General features: G+C 32.3%; 1 protein-coding gene across 2 annotated transcripts; it reads left to right on the forward strand.

Annotated features, from left to right (window-relative positions):
* Window positions 1-8,149: 8,149 nt before the first annotated feature.
* LOC139523463 (3'-5' exoribonuclease HELZ2-like) lies at window positions 8,150-27,184 on the forward strand. 2 transcript variants are annotated; one of them, XM_071317527.1, is made up of 10 exons: window positions 8,150-8,528; window positions 10,133-13,655; window positions 15,045-15,130; window positions 17,288-17,425; window positions 19,052-19,192; window positions 19,874-20,529; window positions 21,538-21,765; window positions 24,788-24,944; window positions 26,139-26,306; window positions 27,013-27,184. In XM_071317527.1, the coding sequence occupies exons 2-10, from the start codon at window positions 10,171-10,173 to the stop codon at window positions 27,117-27,119; spliced, it is 5,166 nt and encodes a 1,721-aa protein (XP_071173628.1). In that variant the 5' UTR covers window positions 8,150-8,528; window positions 10,133-10,170; the 3' UTR covers window positions 27,120-27,184. The 2 variants fall into 2 exon arrangements, with proteins under 2 accessions (XP_071173628.1, XP_071173634.1); XM_071317533.1 differs by having other exon boundaries at window positions 8,262-8,572.
* Window positions 27,185-27,663: the final 479 nt, after the last annotated feature.

Raw genomic sequence — 27,663 nt, forward strand, 5'->3', positions numbered from 1 at the left:
GTTAGATTTTCCAGAAATTATTTAACCAATCAATATTTTTTTTAAAAACTTTATTTTGCACGTTACTATTTTACATTTAAGAGGAGGGGTTCATAATTTCCTAATCCACAATCATAACGAATCATATAATAAGATGGTTAAATTACCATCGCTGAAGTTTTATTGTGTAATAATGAACATATATATGATGATATGATATACAAATCCTCGACCATCCTCGATCCCTTGGATTATTTTTTTCTGTGTTACAGATACTTTCATTTATTTTAAGAAATTATTCTAGCTAACAATTTTTTTTATAATATTAAAACCGTATTAATTAACAAAATGATTAAGGGAGGGGAGAAACAAATCAGACTAAGAGCAATATTCTTATAAATAAGAAAAAAAATCCTATGGTTTAAATAATGTCAGAGCTAACTTGGGGTTCCTGCCTGTACCATCAATGTCAATGTATGTAAATTGTACTGCTTTTTACGAAGAGCCTCAATCATTTGGACCAATGCACTTATATATCTTGTTTCATTTCGGCAAACAAACTGAATTAATATACACATGATACATGTACATATGTTTTTTGATTGAGTCCAATTGATATTTTTATCGTGTGTTTTCTATGTTGTGATGTTATACTATTTTTTCAGAAAAAGGGAAAAGGTTTGGTACCATTAAACCGTTTAATCCCGCTGCAAATGTTTGCACCTGTCCTATGTCAGACTGATGTACAGTATAGTTGTCGTTTGTTTATGTAATTTATACGTGTTTCTCGTTTCTCGTTTTTTTATGTATATAGATTAGACCGTTGGTTTTCCCGTTTGAATGGTTTAACACTAGTAATTTTGGGGCCCTTTATAGCTTGTTGTTCGGTGTGAACCAATGCTCTGTGTTAAAGGCCGTACATTGACCTATAATGGTTTACTTTTATAAATTGTCATTTAGATGGAGAGTTGTCGCATTGGCACTCATACCACATCTTCCCTTATCTATATAACCGAATACACAGTAGCTTGCAGTGTTGGTAGACATTGTATTAAACTATTTTTTTCTTACGTTTAGTTTTTATGATATACTTTCATTTAAGAGCTCGACTTATTAGAAAACTTCGGCAAAGTATAAAACATATAAGCACTGCTGAATAATAAAGGCAACAGTAGTATACCGCTGTTCGAAATTCATAAATCGATTGAGAAAAAACAAATCCGTATTACAAACTAAAACTGAGGGAAACACATCAAATGTAAGAGGAGAACTACGACACCACAGAAACACAACATTAAAATGTAGTTACACGTGACACAGAAACGAACCATAACATAACAATGGTTAGCCTTTTACCGAATTTAAAAACATATAAAACAAAGCATCATGCACAAATAAAACCTACAACAAAATAAAGCCAACCATCAAACAGATTTTTCAGCTTTTTAGCAATCTTATATCAAAATTTGACAACACAACCATCATATGGAATGCATCTTTGTGGATCACCAGACAGCGAGTCACAACACAACCATCATGTGGCAAGCGCCTTTGTGGGTCACCTGACAGCCGGCGAGTCACAACACAACCACAATGTGGCAAGCGCCGGTCACCTGACCGCGAGTTACAATACAACCATTATGTGGCAAGCACCTTTGTGGGTCATCTGACAGCAAGTCACAACACAGCCACCATATGTGGCAATTAAGCGCCTTTGTGGGTCACCTGACAGCGAGTCACAATTTAACACAACCATTATGTGGCAAGCGCCTTTGTGGGTCACCTGACAGTGAGTCACAACACAACCAACATGTGACAAGCGCCTTAGTGGGTCACCTGACAGCGAGTCACAACACAACCATCACATGGCAAGCGCCTTTGTGGGTCACCTGACATCTGGCGAGTCACAACACAACCATTATATATGTGACAAGCGCCTTTGTGGGTGACTTGACAGCGAGTCACAACACAAACATCATGTGGCAAGCGTCTTTGTGGGTCACCTGACAGCCGGCGAGTAACAATACAACTACCATGTGGCAAGCGCCTTTGTGGGTCACCTGACAGCGAGTCACAACACAACCAGCATGTGGCAAGCGCCTTTGTGGGTCACCTGACAGCGAGACAGCAGCAGTAAAAGAAATTTGAAATAAACGCTAAACAAGAAAGCAATTAGTTTAGGCTAAAAACAATGAGTAAATAAATACTAGTAAACATGGAACGCAGTATAATAATTAACTAATGGATAGTTGTCTCATTGACAATCGTATCACACCTTCCTTTTTTATAATTACACAAAATGAGTTGCAAAGCTGATAGTATCAGACTTCTACATTAAATACATAAACTGTCATTCAGAAATATAAGAATGGAATACAAGTATATTCCTTAACAAGAAGACTTCAATACAGTAGTTGATGTTGGTTGTTGTCTGTCGTATTTCATTTTCCGTTAGTTATTGTTCATAATAACATTAACGGTACCAATTTTCCTGCACCAGATGCGCAATTCGACAATACATGTCTCTTCAGTGATGCTCGTAGCCAAAATATTTGAAAACGAAAGCGTATATAAAAGGTGATAAGCTATAATCCAAAAGGTCCAAAAAAGAATAGCCAAATCCGTGAAAGGAATCACTGAGAGCTTGAATTTTGGTCTTCAATGCTCTTCAACTTCGTACTTTATTTTGGCCTTTTAAACTTTTTTGGATTCGAGCGTCACTGATGAGTCTTTTGTAGACGAAACGCGCGTCTGGCGTATATACAAAATTTAGTCCTGATATCTATGATGAGTTTATTTGCATGAGGGAGATACAGTCCTTAATTTATAATAATCTCTAACATTTTGTAACAGCATTAATCAGACATTTTGTTTTCTCATTTGAATTGTTCCTCATTTTGTCATATTGTATATAGCTTCTTTTACAGTATATGGGCGTTGCTATTGTTGAAGACTGTATGGTGACCTATACAATGCTTTCTTTGGTGGTTAATTTATTGCTTCATTTGTATTTATATATCACATTCCTGTATTTTAAGACTGATAAGCCTTGTAATTAACTAAGCTGTTTTTATGTTTAAAAATAAACGAGTAAAGGTGAACGTTATTAATTAATTTATAGATATTGTAACTTTGATCTCTTTGATTAAAAAATATAAATTTCACAAATCACAAGCACAGTCAATATCACAAACAAATTGAAACATTAGCAAATGTGATTGTAAAGTGCTGCCTCCACTAAAAAAAATCGATCCTTTCATTGGAAATTTTCAATTTTCTAGATATCCAAATCATAGTATTTGATGTACCATATTAAACAATTCTAAAAATAACTTCTCGTCAAGGATATCAGAAACAAATAATGAAAATCCTATAGTGAACAAAAACCTTAGCATAACGGAAAAAAAGACGAATCAATCTCTCCAGGAAACCCAGTGCATCGGATCGAAATCATTCAATTTTATCAAATCCAATTAAAATACATTTTTTTTTATTCATATACATGTAACATATTACAAAACTAGATATATACACACAATCAGTTATTGTTCATTCGTTTTATGCATGATTGAAATATACGTACAATCCGATCTTTTTATTCAATTTTTAAAAAGTCAAGTATTTTTTTAGAAAATGAATTGTGTAAATCAATACATTCTAATAGATTAAAAGTGATATTCCACTACACATTCCTTCCTTCATTGACATAACCAAATATGTTTAGGCTATCAGATAAAGGGTATACATTGCATATATGTTTATTTATAACATGTTGACATATAAGTAGGGTGTTGTAAATGTCACACAACACCCACTATAAATAAATCTACCCAATAAAGCGTAATAAATTTTGTCATCAAAAGACATTTCCCCGAAATGTAGAACAAAAATATCTTTCAAAACCTAAGCATATAAAAAAAAGTAATTTTTTCCTCATTTTACAGACAAGAGAATTTGAATAATAATAAATCAAAATACTTAGTACTGAAGACTTTTAACTGGTTAAACTTCTGAAAGAAAATCAACGTTCAAATGAAATAAAAACTAACAGAAAGGACACACTCCTGATATAATGGTTATATTATTAAGACGATCAGAAAACCAAAACGACACTGGTAGGACATATTAATCAAACCAAAGATACTACTAGTCATACAAATAAGCATGATAGACGACAAAGACATGAAATAATTAAAATAGACAATGATACAATTTTTAAAGCTTTTAATATTGAAAATGATAGGCACAAGTTTACAAAATGCAGTGTCAACATTCGCCTCGACAAAATACATTTTTTATATATAATATTCATAGTGGGTATTGTATGACATTTACAACAAGATACTATTATACTATCTCATACATTATTGTCAATTTTAACATAACGGAATGCTGCATTACAGATTTTGGAGGCAATATAATAAACGAAAGACGAGACTAAATTGCAACTGAATAACCGGTATATGAAATGGGGAATGGTATACGACGGTAGCCGTATTTTAAACTATATCTTCATTGTTTCATGTGCTGCGTTATGTCAAAGATAGCTAGGTAGCACCAATAAAACTCAAACGAAATACAAGATATATTGCGGTAGGGTACATCTGGTGGATTAAAATGATGTATTCTAATGTTTAACATTTTCTCCTGTCAAGCTGACAATTCAAATGTCAAAGATATTATACGACCAACTATTAATCTCTGTGAACATGTAAAATAGAAAATATCCAAAGGGGGACATAATCTTGAAATAAAAAGTATAGTATCTGTTTTTAAAAACACTTGCATGTGAAACGGGTAAAATTTGTGAAAGTATGGGAATATGCTTTTTTTAAATAAAACGTATAGGCATATTATAGTAGGCAGCAATATCGACTACTAGCTGAACCAGTATTGTTAGTGAAATTATTTTTTTTCCACGTTAAGGTTGAAGGCAAAATTACTTTCCATCTTTTCTTTATATGCAAATAGATATAGAAATATGTGGTATGAGTCCCAATGAGACAACTCTCTATCGGAGTCTCAATTTATAAAAGTAAACAATTATAGGTCAAGGTACGGCCTTCAACACGGAGCTTTGGCTCACACCGAACTACTTTAGTTGTAAGTTAAGATATGAACAGACTCAACAAGTTACACTCGTATCCTTTATCACAAGTTCAAAGGTAGAGATATGATCAATATAATATCCAAACTTTGACTTATTCCGTGCAAGGACATCGTCCATAAAGCGGAATCGGAATTGAAAGCACAGAGTCTGCCTCATACGAATAAAGGAAAAGTGAACAAGAAAGTTTATTGGTTGGGGGGGGGGGGGGGGGGCACAGTATTTAGTATGTAATCAAATTCCATTGAGACAGCTCAATGGTTCACGCAAACGAAATCGGAGTGGCCCATTCCACGAAAAATTTCCAGGATATTTATGTCGTTATTTAGCTCTGACGTTGAAATTCCAGACGCCCCAGATGTTTAAAAAAACTCACTATATGGTCTAATATTTCAACATGATGAAAAGCCGAATGAACGTCAAATATAGAAAAAAAACCTGATACCAGTATAACGTTTCAGTCATTCTCGTAAACTACAATGTAACACCCTTTTTCCATAAATTGTTACTTATAGCTTTAAAATCAAATACATGTATCAGCTTTTTCTTTCAGTTAACTTAAAATGATATAATAAGAAGCATAACAACAATAGGGTTAGTGTTGCACTGGTATATTATACTCTGTGAAATAGATCTAAAATACTAAAATAGCTATATCTACAAAATCAGAATACTTAAAAGCTAGTAAGAAGTATATTGAGAAAATACTAGAAAATTGGAGGAGGAAAAACATTCATAAAAAATTATAATAAAACATTTGTTGATTCTTGATTCCAGTTGTTATAATGATTTATCTACCCCAGAGATATGACACTCGCCCTCGGCTGTTGACATCAGTGATTATTACATCTCTTGGGTTGATAAAAATCATTTTATTATCAATCTCACCAAAAGTCAATAATTGTATAATGATAATACTTTAGTAGATGGTTAAATGTAAACAAGATGTATCTTTAAACCATCTCCGTTGAGTGCAAATAGAATAATAAGCATCCGAAAAAAAATATAATTTTGAATATTATTTTACTTTAACTATAAACACAATTAAATCGTTATTCGAAATGATCATGAAAAGAAGGTTGTGTTGGGTTCTCCCATTATTTGTATTGTAGTCCTGTCATATAATGTTGTAAGTTTAATGTTTTTATTTAAAATTGCCATAAAAGCGGGAGGTTTGGCTAGCCACAAAACCAGGTTCAACCCACCATTTTATCTTTAAATGTCATGTACCAGTCAGGAACATGGCTATTGTTATATTATAGTTTGTTTCTGTGTGTGTTACATTTTAGTGTTGTGTTTCTGTTGTGTCGTAGTTCTACTCTTATATTTGATGTGTTTCCCTCAGTTTTAGTTTGAAATCAAGATTTGTTTTTCTCTCAATCAAATTGCATTTTATACTACTGTTGCCTTTATGTGTTGGCATATTATCTGACTTACTTGTATCACAAGTTATCAATCCACAATTGAAAAATAGTCTCTATTGAGATTTTCCAGCGTACTGGCTTTTGAAAAGCTTTTTTTTTGGCTCTCATAGTTTTAGAATTATCTACTTTAACACTAGCTATGGAATTTAATTCGTTCTGGATAACAGTATACCAGGCTTCGCGAGTTATGTCTGCAATTTTTATAACTGTTTTCGTTGTTTGAATTTGTAGGTGTATGATTCAACTTTTTTCTTTGCCATTGTTAAAAGTGCATGGATCTTCTGTTACATCTTCAAGCTTTTCTGTATCATCGTTAAGTTTTTGATCCCGACTTTATTTTGTTTGATGATATTGTATACACTACTGTCATACATTTTCGTTGCATTTACTAGCAATTTATTTTCCGACTTATTTTGTTGTTTACAAATGCCTCATCGTTTTTGAAAATTCACAGCATTTATAACAGTCTGTAAATATATAATCTTGGGTGTCTTTCAAATGCCGTTCAAATTTTACTACGAGAGCACATCTGATCGATTCGTCCTTGTCCTGCTAAATAGAAACACGTAAAAAATAGTTAAAGGTAGAGTTACATATTACTTATTATGCCTAAATGTTGGAGAAAACTCGTCGCGTTTAATAACTAAGCTATTTTTGTCATCACGAGTTCACCCATCGCTAGTTTCTTCAACTTTACGTTTTCCTAGAGCAGATTCTGCCTACCCTTTCGGAGCACCTGTGATCACCCCTAGTTTTTGGTGGGGTTCGTGTTGCTTAGTCTTTAGTTTTCTATGTTTTGTCATGTGTACTATTGTTTGTATGTTAGTCTTTTTCTTTTAAGCCATGGCTAATATTTGTATCTTTAGTTTTATGTTTGATGTCTAAACGTATTTTTTTTTCACCAAAAAACTATTTAATTTGAAACCTTACAAAAAGGTTTCGCAACCGTTGCGATGTTGATGAAAATAAAGTATGGACGAATGTGTCTCAAAAATAAGAAAACTCAGAAATGATAAAGCAAACTGCAGAAAGGCAAAACTTGCAACGAAAAAGTTAAACACTTTGAAGTGAACAGTTGTTACTGTGTAAGTATATACTTACTGATCACGTGATACTGTTGTAACATATGTTGATGTATTTGTTTGTATTGAACCAGATGAATAATCAATACAATGTACCTAGCTATATAGCGTAGTCAGAAATTTGTTCCAATCAAAACTAAGGTTTCTATTAAAATTTTGGTTACACAGTATATATGGAAACATGAAACGATAAAATTCAATCAGATATTTACTACAAAGAGAAACAACATTGTAATAAGTGTAATAAGTGATCGATACTGATTTATTTGCTCTCGTTTCTCCTTTACAAGCTAGTATAGGGCAAGTGCAGCGATTATCTTTTCCTGGGGCCGTATTCATAAAGCTATCACTTAGGTTTATATTTGTTCCGAATGGACGGATTTTTCTACTTAATGTCCTACGATAAGTAACTACTACAATTGTATATTATATTATATAACTTAAGTAGTTTTATGCTTATCAGTCTTGAACTGATTAAACAACGACCATTGTTCTACTTTTATTATCGTTTTTATCTTGTGAAATTACACTTTGACGAAAAAGAAACAGGTACGTTCACATTTTAGGCGTTACGACATACGAACACATATTTTTTCCTCAGACGATTACACGGTGTCAAATGTTTAAAATCTGAAAGAACTCAAAATATATATCTATCTAAAAATCTTTAATACACAATTTAACTTTAAAATACGTAATTATCTTTACAATGTTATCCGATCGATACATAGTGAGGACGTTGTACTATAATGCTAACACAAAATACATACTTGAATCTTCGTTCAATATCATTGATATTTATATTGTATAATTGCATATCTTTTAATGGAAAACATATTAGATCCGTGATATTCTAAACGAACAGAACAATGACTTTAAGTTAGACTTTGGATGGGAGCTAGTTCAAGTTATATCGCTCTGCTGCACAAGAAAAAGGTAACTACACTATTGATTAACATCTGGTTGCGATAACGACTCGGGTACACACAAAAGATTATTTCAACTATTGAAAGCATAAAGCTAGAATACATATCATCAAGCAAATTATGTTCAGCTTATTTCACACCGAACAATACGAACTAAATGAAAATATACACCCTTAAAGGAAGAGTTTTGTGTGTCGTCAGGCATTTCAAATATTCTTCATGAATCATTCCTAAATTTCCCCTAATGTTCAGTAAACACAATGTTTATTTTCCTTTTTCCTTTGTTTTATTGTTATTGAGACAAGTAGAACATTAGAAATATGTCAAATGTAAGTTTAATTGAGGTTGTGTTTGTTTAATAAATATTAAAAAAAATGACTGATGTTGATTCCAGTACTTTGAATTCAAACTGTCTCGCCGAATTAGATATGTCATAAAACAGTTTTAAAATGTGCTTGATACTACCACAAGTAACGCTAGGTTAAGTACATACCATGCAGTATTGACCCCATAATAAATTTTGATGACATTTGCAAATAAACTATTGGTTTACTTGATTTAATCAAATATGTAATAAAAAAATATACCTTCATTCTCTACTTTTTAGTAAATTGAAGTCGAAATTTCAGATATATGCTAAAAATTCGGATTTATTGATTTCCTTTGACAGACATACGCATTTGTTTTTGTTTTGAAAGATAAACACAAGCTGTTTTTTGGTAAATTATTTGTAAATCCTGTTTTAAATGAATGTCCTATAAATTTGCGCTCTTTATTTAAAAAAAAAAAAATTAATTACTCATAAGTACCAAATGTTCAAGAATTTAGAAGAAAACGTCATTTTGTTTGCTTATCAAATTTAAAAAAAAACCCCGCATCATTGTCTTTTTCATGAAAATTGGTACACATAATCCCTCATAAATTTTCAAACCAAATGTCATTTTGAAAAAAGAGAGGTCAATGAACTCGTTTTCAAGATAAATCAGTTTGAATGATAACAAACAGACGAAAACTGCATCTTTTCCCGATATGTTACAATTTGACATCCTATCAGTTTACGTTAGAAACGTGATAAGCTCCCCTGTGACTGTATCGTATGCCCTGAAGTTCTGATTTATGTAACCGAAAAAAAAAATGGAAACACCTATGATATACATCAACAAGCAACATACACTGAATTTTAGGACATCAGTATATTACTGTTGCCTTTATTTTGGACAGACACACACCTAATTGGAAGGTATACACATGCTTGAGGGTGCCTTCCACTAACTCAAATCTGGACTGCAAAGTTTTGAATAATCAGATCAATACGAAGCAGCAACAAAACTTCACATCAAACCGAGTTTTTTAAAGTCGTAAGACACAAATAACCGACCTGAGAGTACTCAAAGTTTGTAAAAGCTATTTCAAAACAAATAAAAATTCTTGCAAAATTGTGCATTTAATTCTAGAATATTTACCAATACAGCTCCAGTAGATTTAGTGTAAATACATCATTAACTTTGAAGAAAATCATGATCTCGTGCCATGCCAAAATATATTTATCGACAGTATATAGATATGATTGTTCATATTTTATGTTTTTATTAAAGAGTTTCATTAAAATTGCAGGATCAAATTCCATAATCAGCTTGATATCTCATCCTAAAATGGAATCAGATTCCGACGACGATTGGTATGATGAAGACACAAACCGACGCAGGAATCTTTTAAGAAATATACAATCGCAACAAGGTAATAATACAGAGTCATTACAAGAAACACCGGAATCCTTGTTTCACGAGGGTTTGGAAATCAATCGATTCGAATTCATCAGGACAGAAAATGTATTTGTATTAAGCCCTTTTCTATACAGGAATGTTTTTTCACCATTTGATGAACGTAAATACACAAATCAACCTAAAATATATAAAAAATGTATAATAAAAATTCTATCTATGGAAGAGGCCATTTGTGTTCCAGAAGACAACAAACATATGAAAATAAACATTTCTGGGCGGGAAAAGTGTGGACAAACATATACAGACGACACAGTGTATGTAAAAGTATCTAACGAAGGCGAGCTCGAGAAAGATAAAAAATTCTACGGTGAAGTCGTATCATTCGAAGATAGAAAACGCTTCAAAAACATATCACATCCTGTTTTTGTTTGTCTCATAGATCGACGACAGAGTCATCTTATGATTCCAATTTGCAAGACTATTCCTAAAATAAATATCTTACACGGACGTCTTGCAAAGAAGTATCCAGAGCGTTTGAGAACAAGAGTTGAAATTCATAAACATGATTCAGCTACAAATGATCTAAAATTTCACAAATATCATGACATCACAGAAGCTGACAAAGAGAACTGGCTTTTTATTGTAGTCCTTTTAAAATGGAAGTTAACTAATATTCATCCTCTGGGCGCAGTCATAGGTGTAGTGCATAGCTCGAAAGACATAGAGGAGGGATTGACACTGATTTCTTTGCAAAACAGTTTGCCTTTATGGTTTGATTACACTTCTGTCGAAGAAATTCGTGAATTAAAAGTTGACTTGAAAGCCCACGGTTATCAAGATATTACCGTGTCCGAAAAGATATTTACAATAGCTGGAATGGAGGAAAGTTTTGTAAATCACGGTTTTAGCATTAAGGTAGTTAAACAGAACATATTTAGAGTTGGTGTTCATGTTACTGACGTCAGCAGGATTGTTCACAAAGATGATGAAATAGATGCGCAAGCACAATACCGTGGTTTTTCATTTCCTAGTACAACTTCGGCACAGACTAATTTTATGCTACCTGATCATATCAACCATCTTTGTAGCCTGGAACAAAATCGTAGCAGATATGCGATTTCAGTTTTCTTTGAAATAGACCAAACTGACAAATGCAATATACGTATAACAGACAAAAGGATTTGCAGAACGATAATAAAATCATCTGCTCATTATAATTACATAGAAATTGAGAATATTATCAACAATCAAGGTATTATTGATGATTTTTTCGCTGAGGACATACAGATTCTTTTTCGACTGTCAAAGAAATTGAAATTCCAACGTCTAAGAATGGAGTCCTTTACATCACCAGTATCAGTAGATTTTACAAGTACAGACGGCATCATGAAAACGAAAAAAGCACATTCTTTAGTTGAAGAATACATTGTTCTTGCAAACAATACAGTAGGGAGCATACTAACACAATCATTTCATATGAATGTACCAGTTTTTCATGCATTACAACTGGCCAGAGATGTCAGAAATAAACAAAAAGAATGGTATTCGTTGCACACATATATTACTCATCTTTTGTGTAGCAAACAAGAAGAGATAATTGACGAAATAGGGACGCTTTCAATTGATAATGCACCAACAGGACCAACTTATTTGTATCGAAGGTTAGCCGACGACTTCCCTACGAGTGAAAATGAAGAAGTAAATAGTGAAAATGAAAACAGGCGTTTTGTTCCAATACAGTCACATGTTTTAGATCAAATTATGAGATTTGTTCAAGTAAATAGAAACATTGACGAAGCAGTTGAACTTATTTGTTCTGATTACATTCATCCTAAACAGGGCATAGCTTTGAAAGAATGGCAACCATTTGAACCTATTCCCCAATACAGAATGTCTGTACTCCATAGAGAAAATCCGGCTGTTCAGTTCACGTTCCCTCTCAGTAGATATTGTGACATTATCGTCCATCGACTGATTCATGCTCATTTAGATGAACACGATACCCCCTATGCATTTGCCGAATTAAGAACCATATGTGAATATTTAAACACGTTGTTGAAAAAAAGAAACGATTTTACTTTGCAGTATAAAGAACTACTTCTTTCAAATTATCTTAAAACACAGCCAATTATTTTGCAAGGTTTTGTTTCTCGCATGTCACGCGAAAAATATGACATTTTCATACCTGGTTTTCATGAAACTATGACAAAATCTTTGTCTATAAAATTTAGCGAGATAGATGTTTGTTGTATTCCTGAAATATCTGAGGACACTGATATGACATCATTAAATGATGGAGAAAACAGACGTGATGATCCAGAAAGCACAGAAAATGCACGTTCAAAAGTAACAGTGAAATGGAGAAGGCGTTTATATAGCTTTAAAACTACTGTTTTGGCGAAACCAATAATTGATGATGATGAAGCACAAACAAGACCTGACAGGTATGTAAAGATATATCCTCATCTGAACACTGCATTTGTTAGCTTTAGATTCTGGAAAAGTATACTTCAACATGTCTTCGAAGGGAATGATAATGCACTAAAGCATAGACTGTCTATAAATGCAAGAGAAGAAATTACGCAAGAACTTGATAGAAATAAGCAACACATAGATAGTTTTAAAAATAGTGTCACTGACGTCAATTCTGAAGTATCCGACCAGGTAATAATTGACCACTTTGTTCCATTCCAAACATCATTTCGACCCGGCCAAATTGTTACAATTCAAATTTCAGCTCAAGAATTATCAGGAATTTTGACACCAATTCCACAAATAGTTATCCTGACAAACGGTATCAAATTTTGTCTGCCACATGTACAAGATCCAATCAAAACGTTTCTGAGATATGCAAAATCAAGTTCGTTACCCAAGTACAGATACGTTCTGGACTACAAGAATATCTGGCTCCCCATTGTTGAAATGGAATCTACTTATAATGCCGTGCATAGTGAAGAATCAGTCATTATAAACGAAATACCCCTTAAATTCAAAAATAACCAAGGGATGTTTGAGCTGGATCAAGAATTTTGCGACAAACGTGATTTGGATTTTGGATATATTCCAGAGGTGGATGACAATGAAACGGGGTTATTAACAAATGCGAATAAAACATATTTTGGGCTACCGAGTGGAAATTTTCTTTGCATAATGAAAGACCAAATCCTTGACTGGGAAACAAAACAGAAAATAGGAAATAAGGTTCTATATAAAGATACATATTTATGGAGTGGTCATGCAGAGACAACAAAAATATGTAAATATCAGAAGATGGAACAAAGAAGTGATGGACGTCAACATAGGACAACCAAAATTCGAGTTATATTTCAACTTCACGAAAACAGTTCTCCGCCACCATCTCCTTTCTTAAACGATTGCAGACTCGAGATCATTTACAAATCACCAGTTGACAGGTAATTAATCTTAATAATGAGAATGTAAACAATTCTGAAAATTAGAGTAATATGTACATAAATAAACTGAACAGCTTTACGAAAACCCGACTAAGGAAATATATACAGCGACTTTCAGATTTATCAATCGAAAATAAACTAACAACGCCATGGCAAAAAAATACAAAAAATACGGAAAGACAAACAACAGTTGCCAAATCACAACACAGAAAACTAAATACTGAGCAACAAAAACAAAAACCTTGAATGATCTCAGGTTTTGCAGGAAAGAAAGCAGAATCTAATAGTTTTAAATCTTGTGGGCAACCATTGAAATAATGAGAGGAAACGCAAGCGCTGATATATCGTACCAGCTTGGAGATATAAACTCCATATGCAGACTCTGTTGTAATGTTGCTGCATAGAAAAGGAAAGTTCACTTTCTGAAACTGAAATTATCTCTTTTATCTAAAGTGTTGTCCTCAATCGACACTAATGGTCAGTTTTTAGATGTAAGTCAAGAAATAAGGCACACTCAAATGTATATGTTGCATCCTGCATAACAAGTTCAATGGGGAAGATACGTTAAATTATTAAGCGAGAGGACAATATTGTATAGTGGAAGGTGAAGTTTAAGGATAATGCTAGCTTTAAAAAACAAATATATTTCCCAAGAAACACCTATATATGAAGTCATATGTATGAAGTTTTTTAGCTACTAATTTTGATATTTTATTCTATAGGTTGCAATTCTGTAAATATAGACAATGCAATTTCTCACCGAAACTCTCTATGTGGCTAAAACTGTGACACTTTTACTATGAAGTTTCGAGTAAAGTAATATAACAGAACGGAAAGTTGATATGCACTACCATTTTATTCAAAGATCAGAATATAGGGCTGTGCTGCATGACCTTCTAAGCGTTTAGACGTATACTACCCTTACCTCCATTTGTTGACTTCCTAAGAGTTAAGATTTAGGCACTACCATGTTTTTCTTTCGTTGTTAAATTACCAAGTGATGTGTCATGAGAAGAAAAAAAAAACAGAGATCATAAATGGAAACAGGACCTTAACAAATTAACATATCTATGAATATTAAATGGTTTATGTTGTATTTACAAAGTGCAACCTATAACTATAATTCGAAATTAAGTATGTCTAACGTCTTTAGATATGTTGAATTATTTAGCGTGATGACAACATTTTATAGCTAAAGTGAAGTTAAAGAACAATGCAAGCTTTAAATATATATATATATTTCCCAAGAAGCACCTATATAAAGTCATATATATATTAATTTTTAAGTTACTGAGTTTGATATTTTATTCTATATCTATTATTCGGAACAATAAAAAAACAGTACAACTACTACTATTAATGCTGTTTTGTATTATTTTATCTTAACAGGCGTATTGAAACACATCTGAAAAAGATTCATCAAGCGAGCGATTTAGCAAAAAATATAGCGATTGGAAATGATATCAATTTGCCAGGTTTGTATTCATGTACATGCATGACAAAATTCGTATATGTACAACAGCAATAAAAGAATAACCAACAACACAAAAAGAATGGGACAGCGCTTTTATAATTGTTCTTCATTTCAGGTCACGATGAGGCCTATTACTTTAAAAAAAATCTCACTTCACTGAAAGTATAAAATCTTACTATATGTAGGTTCTGATGGGATTTTCGTTTAAGTTTTGACTTCCTGTTCCGGGTATTTTGGCTTTCAGATATGCACAATGATGGCGCTCTTTCAGATGAACAGTTTGATTCTAGTTGTATCTAATTGATATATTAGCTTATTTTAAGGAAGCTAAATCAAGAGTTCCAAATAGTAAAGATGTAATCATCCCTTCGTATATTTAACAGACCACATTAAGAGTTGGTTAACCGTTATGACATACCCGTTTCACAGATAATAAAGGATATGTTCATAATGACGTAACTACAATCCCGTTCCCTTTTTACAATGTGACCTACCAAATTTTTTACCGGGTTTGTAATAAAATGAGGAACACGACGGATGCTACATGTGGAGCAGGATATGCTTACCCTTCCAGAGTACATGAGATCAATCTAAGTTTTTGAAGGGGTTCGTGTTCTATGATGTGTCTTGTGTACTGTTGTTCGTCTGTTTGTCCTGTTTTCTTTTTTGCCATAGCGTTGTCAGTTTTCGATATTTTCGTTTGAATGTCTCCCTGTATCTTTCTCCCTTTTTTTAAAGGAATAGTACGACCGATGCCACATACGAAAAGGAACCTCTCAACCAATCTGGATCACCTGAAATTACCCTAAGTTTCAGTGGGACTCGTGTTTCTCAGTCTTTAGTTAACGTTGTAGTGTTTCGTTGACCTTTGTTTGTCTTTCCGTCGTTTTTTGTTTTACAACCTTGTCGTTGTTGGATCTTTTTCGAGTTTTAAATGCCCCCTTGGTATCTTCCGTGACTGATTGTTTTCTGAATAATAAGATCATGAAAATAAGAAGAAAAAAATAAATCAGTTTTTTTAAGGTAGCACAATACAAAGCTTTTATAACTCCAACTCCCAAGTTTTAAAATGCTGTAACTTTCTTAATAATGCTTAAAAATTTATAAAAGTGGTAGTTTTGGATAGCTAACAGATTACTCTTTCAAATAAATGCAATGTTAGTATTATGCAACAAATATGTAACCAATTATAATGTTAACTGTGTCTAAAATATTGTTCACCAAATTTCCACTTTCAAATGAAATTAGCTTCTGCATAGGTATCCCTAGAGGGTTGCTTTTATTATATGTTGTTTCTAGGGCCATTATCGACAAAAGGGTGTCTCAGATTTCAGATAGAATGTATAGAACAAATTTTACACCTAATTGAACATTATCTTCTTTTACGTGGTTAGGATGTTTATACTAATAAGAGATTTATGAGAGAATGAAACACCACAGAGACAATCTGAGACACCCTTTTTAAGCCTATGCTGTGTTGATTAAGATTCCGTTAAAATTTTCTGTATAGTTAAAGAGATGATAGAGCTAAATTCATTCAAGTGAACTTACCATGATTTTGCCACTAATTACATAATAATTGATTACATAATGATTGCATAATAAAAATATTACATTCATTTAAAAGATTAATCTTTTGTCTATCTATATATACCTCTTTTATTATTTTTTATGCATTCATAAGAAAGTTACAGTATTTCAAAGGTTAGTGATTGGAAGTAAAAAAAAATTTGTATTGTGCTACCTTAACAGAACCAAAGTAGTAATATATCCTATAAACTAATGAGAATCGACGCTGAATAATTTGTTTCATTTCACTTTATCATTTCTTGACAAGAAAAGCAATTATTATTTCAAGTCGGAAAAGCAAAATTCCCGTTCTCTTGTATGAATTATTATACGTTATTTATAAACCATTAAAACAGAAATTTGTGATTGTAACAACGTAATATATTTACTTCTTATGTATAAAACTATTCAATTTCATGATCATTCTGTTTAAGGGATTTTTTTAATATTTCGACATTTCTGTGTATATTTTGTTTTCGATGGTACCTTAATGTAATCAAGTCAATGTAGCACATCATCGATTGGTAATCTTGACTCGAGTTTATGAAATGGCAGAACTAATTTCTTCTTAAAACTTATTATATTTTAGATCGAATACATTTTGAAGTAGCTGAACAGGTTGAAACAGAAGGTCTAGATGTTGATATGTGGCCAAATAATGAAAAGCAGCACTGGGCTATTAAAACCTCTCTGAAAAGAAGATTTAAACTGATTCAAGGCCCACCAGGTATGAAGTTATCAAATTATAACAAAATAGTTATTCTAAGAATGTCGTTTTTGGTTATACAAGGATCGTATTGTGTGGTTATAAACAGGGGGAGGGGTTGTTGTTTACGTTGTATTTAAGTTCGGTAACTTTTGTCAATGCAGGTCAATTTCAAAACGTTTCGAAAAAATGTTAATGACTCAGCCTTAAATCGTAATTGATTCAAGAGACTACGACTATGATTGCTTTCGAAGTTTTGTAAAGGAACATGACAAATTTTATATATTGTTTTCGCTTGAAAAGGTTTTCCGTATGTCAAAAACAGATTTAAATTTTGTGCTTACCTTTCTAGAGCAATAGAGGCTATCCCTGCTTTTTGGTGGGGTTCGTGTTTCTATATGACATTTGTTTTCAATTAAATTATGGTGCCATTTTCTGCTGCTGGTACCAGTGTTATGTTAATATTCTGTTCGTACAATATGTCTAATGACAGTACATTGAGAGCTTTTCACTCACCTGCGGAGCAGAGACTTACGTAATTTTTGGAACAATAATTTCACTCAATATTTTGTTGAATTTAATATTGCTCCTTTTGTTTGTTCCTGTGAAGTATTTTGCCGCGACTATATTTTTTTCTGTTTTTCTTATCATGGTATTATCTACTGTTAATTATGTTTTCGGAAATTTTCTTACAATTCCTCAGATTTGTTCATGGTTCCTAAGTTGAAATGTGGTAACAAAATTATATGAAATATGAAATTCTGATTCAAATTGTAGATAATCATGCGTATATTACCAAAGCTTGAATAAAATAAATACAGATAGATCATCATGTGCCAATAATTTAATTTTGCATGTAACACGTTTTCTGATTGACTGAAAGTGTTTGTTTATCAGCTGATCATAGTCATTATTTTGTCATGTGACCCTGACGTTACCATTTCCCCCCAAATTTACTCATTAATAATATTACAGTCATTCCTTAAATAAATAATTTTATAAGTTTATTTATAAACCTTGTCTACACGCCAAAAAAGGAATACATATATCCTAGAGTGCATGTAAGTACCAACAAAAATATTTGCTGCCATTTTTTTGAGTTTTGGTATCTTATACTCGTTTAAACAATATAATTTAAGGCAATTCTAAGATAGTTTCTGGCCACTGAATATCAGTATTACATTAATGATGAACAAACAGTATATTTTACAACTGTTATTATTTGTTTTCATGTACACCACTTCAATATCATTTCTTTAGTATAAATTTCATACTTAGAAATCTGTGAAAAAACAGCATCTATATTGTTTATTTTCAAGAAATCAATCTATTACATCTTACGACTATCAAAACCTATCAGTGATTGCTTATAATAAAGAAAAGAAAAATAAGGAACCCTACTTTGTTAGACTGTTTGCTTCATTCCTCAAAGAATATTAATCTTTAAGTAGCAAATTTTATTGTGTTAACATTTTTGCTTGCTGTTCGCACATGAACGCAAATAATAATAACAAAATATACACAAAACGAAATCGAAAGTAGACATGCAACGTTTAAATTCCGAAACGATTTGTTTTAAGTCAGCAAAAAACTTCAACCCATTTCAATTAGATTACATCAATTATTTCTTAGTTTTTCATTGCGTAGGAACCGGCAAAACTTATATTGGTGTGAAGCTTGTTTACCTTTTCAACAAATTCAATACCTTAATGCAACAGAGGACGGGTGATACTAAGAAACAGATAATTTTCTGTGGACCTTCCAACAGATCTGTCGATTTAGTAGCACGTGAGTATTGATGTTGTGTTGCACACATTACTATTTGGCAATTAACACCATGTTTACTATTTTGTACTTGTTTGGCTTTATAACTATTTTGATCTGAGCGTCACTGATTATTCTTAAGTAGACGAAACGTGCGTCTAGCGTATTAAATTATAAGCCTGGTACCTTTGATAAATAAATGCAACAGAATAAACTTGAGAATTGAAATGGGGAATATGTCAAAGAGACAACAACCCGACCATAGAAAAGACAACAGAAGTATACCGCTGTTCGAAATTCATAATTCGATTGAGACAAAAACAAACCCGGGTTAAAAACTAAAGCTATGGGAAAACATCTTATATAAGAGAAGTAGTACGACACAACTATTGATAACTATTGTTATAGGGAAAAAAAACCTACAATAATCCAAGTAATACGCTTCTTTTCCATTATTCATTTTCAAATATACTAGTAACTTATATAAAAATGATCTATATGTTTACACTATATTCAGTCTGCTAAGTTTATATTTTAAATAAAGTTTAATAAGATGTCATTAAACTTATATTGTGGTAATTCAGTATAATGTAGAAACTTCATATCTTCACACGATTAACACACAATGTATCTACTATGATATATATTCAACATATGTTGACTTCAATAACGTCATTAAAATTTTCTTCGTATATACGAATTCAGGTCTTGTAATAGAGAAATTAGGACCAAAAGCCCCACGTATTGTTAGAATATATGGTGGTGCAATTGAACAATTAAGCTTTCCAATTCCTGGAAGAGCAAGTATAACCAGCCGCAACATATCCGATGCTAAAGCAGATCCCTTCCTAGTTGAACATGGTGTTGTTCTGCATTATTTGATTCGTCAAGAGGGAAAACCATATGCCGCACGTATTACGGAACTAGATAATCAATTTTCTGACGATGTCAATATGTTAGAAGAAATGGATGAACGAAATAGGACACCCTTAAGAACAACCATTGCGGAGATAAAAGAATATAAAGATATCCAGAGTAAAGCAACAAAAGAAGAGCTTCCAAAATATGACGTCATATTTTGTACAAATTCCCTGGTAGCAAACCCAAAAGTCCTAAAAGCTACAAAAGACAGAGTTTACCAGCTTATAATTGACGAGAGTGGAATGTGTTCAGAACCATCAACAATAGTTCCAATTATTGCAACATATGCGAAACAAGTAATTCTAATTGGCGACCATAAACAATTGCGTCCGATAATGAAATGTAAAGAAGCAGCAAAACTAGGACTAGAAACCTCTCTTTTTGAAAGATATTCGGGGAATATGTTATACACAACCATGTTACAGGAACAGTATAGAATGGTATTTTGTTTGTATAAATGTTGATCTTAGATATTAAGGAGCGTTTTTATAAAACAAATCTACACTCCCGATAAAAAAGATAAAATATTTTAGTTTTTTTAAACTTAAACTTCGTTTCTGTTCTTTACATTTTGACAAAAAGTCATTTATCCTCAAAACATCTATCTTGTTTGCCGATTCAAGAAAAGTCAACATTTCAACAAATGTTGACATGGCGTGTTAACGTCAAATTATGTCACATTTACTATTGTGAAAATTTAGCTGAGTGTGGATTTAATGGCATACATGCACAATAAAAGAGTACCGGAATGTCTTACATGCATAATAAAAGAGGAACGGAATACACCGAAAGAATATCCTAACTCATAAATCAAAAACAAACTAACAATGTCGTAAACAAAAAAGAAATTGATAAATTAAAAACACACAAGACACATTTAGTAGAGTTGGTCTCACTTCTTTTGAAGTCCATGCGTTTAGTTTTTTTACTTTGATTGTTTTCTTAATTGATTTATGAGATTTTAACATCGACATTGTGCTACCTTTTATATTTACACTGGTATTTTTTTTTTTATATATGTAAACCGATTTTTTAAAATTTGATTGCTATCGTGTTATAAATCTCAACTACAATTAGATGCATGTAAAGTCAATATGAGCAAGCAAGCAATTGTATACCATGCGGAATCGTAGAATCAAACAACATATAAGTATACAAAACTATTAAAAAGAAGTTGACAAACTTTGCACCAAAATCTAAAGATTTAACGACATGAACCCAGAATAACCTTTCGATTAATTGATACAGCCTTCAATCCTTTAAGTGAATGAGTTTAAGAATTTATGGCTGATTTATTTATGGATTAATCTTATTTGTAACGACAATTCTGCACTTTAAATATACTAGATATCTACGATGTATAGATATATAAATCAAAATCATTTATGATAACTGTATGCGATAAAGCTATATGCAGTTTTCATATTTGAATGGTTTTTTTTTCACAGCATCCAAACATATGTGAATTTCCGTCAAAGCACTTTTATGATGGTGCATTAAAAACCCATCCGGGTGTCGGAACATCGCATCAACCATTGCCTATGTGGCCACGTACGAGGGATGGACATTGGCCACATGTGTTTTGTCACGTTGAAGGAGATGAAGAGATGTTAACGGTTAAAACCGAGGCAGGAAATGAACAGTCAAGATTTAACGATTCCGAAGTTAAACAAGTGGTAAGAGATATATGCCCCATTACAAATTACAATCTTAAAATATCACATTCAATATGGACGGCATCTATACAAGTATTTCACTCCAATTTGAGGTTGCCGTTGTCTAGATTTGCAGTGTTTTGAGAGTTTTTGATCCAAATTGCAGGCATCAATGTAACTCTGACAAACAACAATTAAAATTTTTTGAATGTTTTTACATGTTCTAATTTTGTGCAATGATATGATACATCATATGCCGTCTGTTTTGATATGACAATATATTAATGAATAATAATGGAACATAATGAGACTGACGAGTAAGTGTCTTTTAGGGACAGTCACATTTGCACTTTCACTAAATTGTGTTAGTTTGTAAATACTGAGCTATAAAAGACTTTGAATACCTAATGGGTCGATGCCATAACTTGACGTTTCGTCCCGTGGGTATCACTAGCCCAGTAGTCAGCACTTCGGTGTTGACATGAATATCAATTATGTGGTCATTTTTATTAATTGCCTGTTTACAAAACTTAGAATTTTTCGAAAGACTAAGGATTTTCTTATTCCAGACATAAATTACATAAGCCGTATTTGGCACGACTTTTAGGAATTTTGGATCCTCAATGCTCTGTTTGGCTTTATAACTTTTTTGATTTAAGCCTCACTGATGAGTCTTACGTAGACGAAACGCGCGTCTGGCGTAATAATTTATAATCCTGGTACTTTTCATAATTATTATGTCCACTTCTGGTTTTATATTTCTAGTCTTATTTCATTTTTTCTTGAATTGAATAGTCGTATCTTCAAACTAATGTTTATTTTTTTCAGTATGTTAAATATTTGACAACACTATGTGATTATAGCAGGTGACTTTTAGTCAGTGTTTAATTTTCAGATAATATAGAAGATACATTGTAATTGTAAAAGGTTCTGATTCTGATTATAAATATTGAAGTCATATGCAACGGTTTTCTTCTAATTTTAATGTTATTGAAATTATTGAACCAAGGTATGCATATACAATATACTAAGTCATATATGCACGTTTTTATATTTTTCTACGAATCTAAAACTATAATATTTGATTTGTGATTGTTGATATAGTTAAGTCGGCCTCTTATCTTGACTTACATCTAGAAATTGACAATGAGGGTCTGTTGAAAACGAAACTTTACGACAAAAGAGATAATTTCAGCTTTCTAATTGTAAACTGTCCATTTCTAAGTAGCAACATTCCAGCAGCAATTGCATACAGGGTATATATCTCCCAATTGATGCGATATTCCCGTGCTTGCATTTTCTATCATGATTTTCTTGATAGAGTGTTGCTGCTCACAAGGAAGCTATTAAACCAAGAGTTGCAAATGGTGAAGTTGAAATAATCTTTTCGTAAATGTTACGGACGCCATCACGAGTTGGTTGGCCGTTATGGAATAACCGTTTCACAAATGATATCGGATATGTTCCTTACGTCGTAAGTACAATCCCCTTCCCTTTTATGAATGTGACCAACCGAATTAGACTTTTTATCGGACTTGTTATCAAATAAGCAACACGACGGGTGCCACATGTAGAGTAGGATCTGCTTAACCTTCCGGAGCACCTGAGATCACCCCTAGGTTTTGGTGAGGCTCGTGTTGCTTATGCTGTAGTTTTCTATGTTGATTTATGTGTACTATGATTTGTTTGTTTGTCTTTTTCATTTTCAGCCATTGCGTTGTCAGTTTATTTTCGATTTATGAGTTTGACTATCCCTCTGGTATCTTTCGTCCCTCTTTGATAACTTTCTAGTTTTTGTCGAAGTTTACCTGATTGTGACATTGAAATTAATCAACAAGAAGCACGCAGACCACGTGACAAATAAATGAATGGACAGAGCCATGATCTTTTTTGTATATTTTCAATGCGTTTCTGTTTGTTTATTCAACCTTTCCTTTACATGTTAAATGTTTTTTGCCGGTAATTTTATCACGGTTTTCCCTTGCACTTGCATTGTGCGATGAGCGAAGTTTTAACGAGATATTAGTATACGTAGTAGTGTCACTGCATACTAGGTATATTAGAGAATTAGTTCACGGGAAGAAAATGAATCAATAGCACGACAGTGAGGATATGTGCTACCCAAATATTCATGCTCTCTGCTTTCATAAATATATAGTAAAAATAGATTATTAAAGTATACAAAACATATTAAAATTTTACATTTGACTTTCAAAATTTCATGAAACTTTTCAAACATATTTAAAAAAACAAGAAGTTCTTTGCTCATACTTATTACAAGTCAACAGAGTTTGAGACAACGAGAGTTAACTGTAGTATATTTGTAAGAATAAATGTATTCCTTTGAGCTAAAGAAAATCTTAAAAGGTATTTGTGAAGCATGTTCCTCAGGGATTGTAGCGATTCTTACAGTTTATGTTTGTAATCTTGGATGTGTTCTTGAAAAAATAAGGCTTTTCTACCTCAGGAATAGATTACCTTAGATGTATTTGGCAAAACTTTTAGGAATATTTGGTGTTCAATGCTCTTTAAATTTGTACTCTATTTGGCCTTTTAAACATTTTTTGATTCGAACGTCACTGATGAGTCTTTTTTAGACGAAACGCGCGTCTGGCGTCTATATAAAATTTTGATCTTGGTATCTATGATGAGTTTATTTTCTTAATAGAACTGTGACATTTGAATGGAGGTAAACTACTGTTACTTTAGTTATATTCGACTATCCCCGATAAATTTAAAGAATGTGTTTTGGTTGATTTTTCTGTCATGTTAAATTTTTAAGCACATTAGTTTAAACATTAATTTGACCTTTAAAGAATTGCTCTAAGGTTAGTTCTATTGTAAAAATGGTAAAGTCAAATGTTTAAGGACCAAAGGGTGGTTTATTTTGAAAATACAAGGGTTTAGATATACGCTTCTCATATCTACGGGGTTTATTTGTGTCTTTATCTATGCTGATATAGCCAGAGGAAACCAACTTAAACAGTTATCTGATTATGATAGATGAAACATTAGCAATTGAATGAACAATTATACGTTTCAGATGAAAGTTTTTCAACATATGGTAGAAAACGAAAATGTGCCACCTTCAAGCATTAATGTCATGTCTCAGTACAATGCTCAGTGTACAGCATTGAGGGCAGAATCTGTTAACACTGGTCTTACAATGCCCATAGTATCTACTGTAGTGGCCAGTCAAGGTGAGTATGTCTTTACCAAACGATGTCAATTATATATTCTTACTTAACTGTTTAAATCGACAAACTTTTTGGAAGCTGATCTTCACACTTTGTTAAAAAGTGTAGATACTTATAAGCCTAGTATCTTTGATGAGATTTTGTAGATTGTCAAAATACCTCAAATACGTGTTAGTATTAACAATATTTAAAAGTAGCACAAAAAACGAATAATAATTTTATAGTTTATTCAAAAACAGGAAGTCCATAAAACTGAAAAACTCGAACTTTTGAATTTATCAAGGGAAGGAATTCAAAACAGTAGAATATCCCGAATTAGTACATGCACTTCACGGATGAGACTTTTGTAGACGAAACGCGCGTATGGCGTAAATACCAAATTAATCCTGGTATCTATGATGAGTTCATTTATTCCAAAGAAAATGTTTAACCTGTTTTATAGCAATTAAACCTTTCACATGTGTTTTCATAAGATATTCCTTGTTAAAGTCAATATTCTAATGAATTACGGCTTTGTATAGTTATTTACAGACTTATCACTGGGTTTGTATTTACATGAGCAACACGACCGGTGCCATATGTGGAGCGGGATCTGCTTACTTTTCAAAAACTGAGATCACCGTCATTTTGGTGATGTTCGTTACGCTCAGTCTTTAATTTTCTTTGTGTACTGTTGTTTATCTGTGTATTTTTATAAGGCATGGCCTTTTCAGTTTTAAGACTTATGAGTTTGAGCGTCCTTTTGGTATCTTTCGCCGCTCTTTTAAAGAGTTGTATTTGCAAATGGAAACTAAACGTGTTCAAAAGTTTTTCAAAGCTCTAGTATCCAAGGATCCAAGAAGGATTTTTTTAGTATCCATTCCATATCATCTAACGTGTAGTTGGTAAATAAACACTCATAAATAATTAATATTTCATGATTCAATTTTAGTGTTTCTAACAGTTTTCAAACACATATAAAAGTATTTTTATCACATAAATGAGTATAATCTAACTCCTATCTGAACGAAATAGAAATGTGTTAACATTGTATACTTAAAGTGAAAATGTATTTTCACCAAAATACACATTACTAGTAGATTTGATAAAAAATTACGGAAACAAATATTAACTTTCATCCGATGAAGATTGTAAGTAAGAACAGAGCTAAACGAAAAGAAACATATAAGACCTTTATATTTCTGAAATTATTTTTAGGAGGAGAATGGGATTACGTTATATTCAGTTTGGTAAGATCTATACCTAGTTATCGAATACCGAACCAACCTACCAGAGGATGGTGCTTTCAGAATCTAGGATTCATTACAGACAAAAACCAAATCAATGTAGCACTGACAAGAGCCAAAAAAGGGCTGGTTATAATAGGTCAGTATCTTACATGATATTCTACGCTGAATAGGCTAATATATTTATCATGGCTTATAACGGAAACTTGATACTTTCTCGGGCGATATATTTTGTAAATTGAATGTACATTCAGAATTAATTCAGTCGGGCAACTTATGTATACAATTTATAGTTTTTGGCATTTGTTTTAGATTGCTGTTAGTTTTATTGCGTGCAATAAATTGCTTTATTTTGAATGCCCAACCTCGATCGGAAAACTATATATTGTAAATTTAATGTCATAGCATAACACAACGATTATGTTAGCTACTAATATTAAGTTTGAAATAAAAGTAAATAATTACAAGTAAATTTGCGCCTAAAAACGACAAAGAGCGTTTGGCTAATAATAAGGTGAATGCTTTTGTATGACGGCAAATTTACCAAAAGATAACCGAATGGTACCAACGGACACTAAAAAATTCTAAACTTACTGTTATGTTTACACATTTAAGATTTTAGAATTATTTTTAAGATAACATTTGAAAAGAATAGAATCTGAACAAAACGCAAACATGTTTTTCTTTTTATCTATAGTGTTATGAGACATAGATTTGTAAGAGCACTTGTTACTTTTTCTTGAAACAATTGTTCTCAATGTGAGCTTATTTTGAGTTAGATGTATTTGATTCATAATACAAGTATTGTTTTCACTAAAGTTATGGTTTAACTATTGGTATTCCAGGTAACAGAAACTTGCTTGTGTGTGACCCAGTTTGGAAAGATCTTATTCACGACTACGAAAAGAAAAATTGTATGTTCATTGGCACAGCCTTCCCACCGGCTACATAATAAGCCTCATTTTCTTTTTGAAACACAATGTGGTGTATAATCTAAAATAAAAATGACAAAATAAAGGCAATTTATGTTATTTCTTATGAAACAAGATTAAACTAACATTAAACAAGATAGCAAGTCAAACAGATATTAAGAAATTGTAACATGAATTCACCATTTAAGTTTCTTGGTAAGGAATAGAAACTTATATACGTACTTTATTTACAATACTGTAGTGATAGCATGATAACTTGGCTGAACATATTTTGGACTCACCAGTTGAAAAAGTTGCAAATTTGAAGCTGCATCTTCAACATCTCAAGCTAAAAAAAAAGGGAAAAAGGTAATGTTAAAAAAAAGTTAGATGAGCACCATAGCAAATTGGAATGCTAACGTGGGCCACGTCCCTGTCTCTCCTATTTTATCAATATTGTTTTTCCTTTATCACAAGAGTAACGTTACATAAAATTAAACTTCAACATTTTAATGTGTTTTACAAGGACTGACTGAACTTTTAGATTGATCTATTATGGCTACAATTTGTGACTTTAAAATGATT

The sequence above is a fragment of the Mytilus edulis genome, chromosome 1 (assembly GCF_963676685.1).
Source record: "Mytilus edulis chromosome 1, xbMytEdul2.2, whole genome shotgun sequence".
Classification (NCBI taxonomy): Eukaryota; Metazoa; Mollusca; class Bivalvia; order Mytilida; family Mytilidae; genus Mytilus; species Mytilus edulis.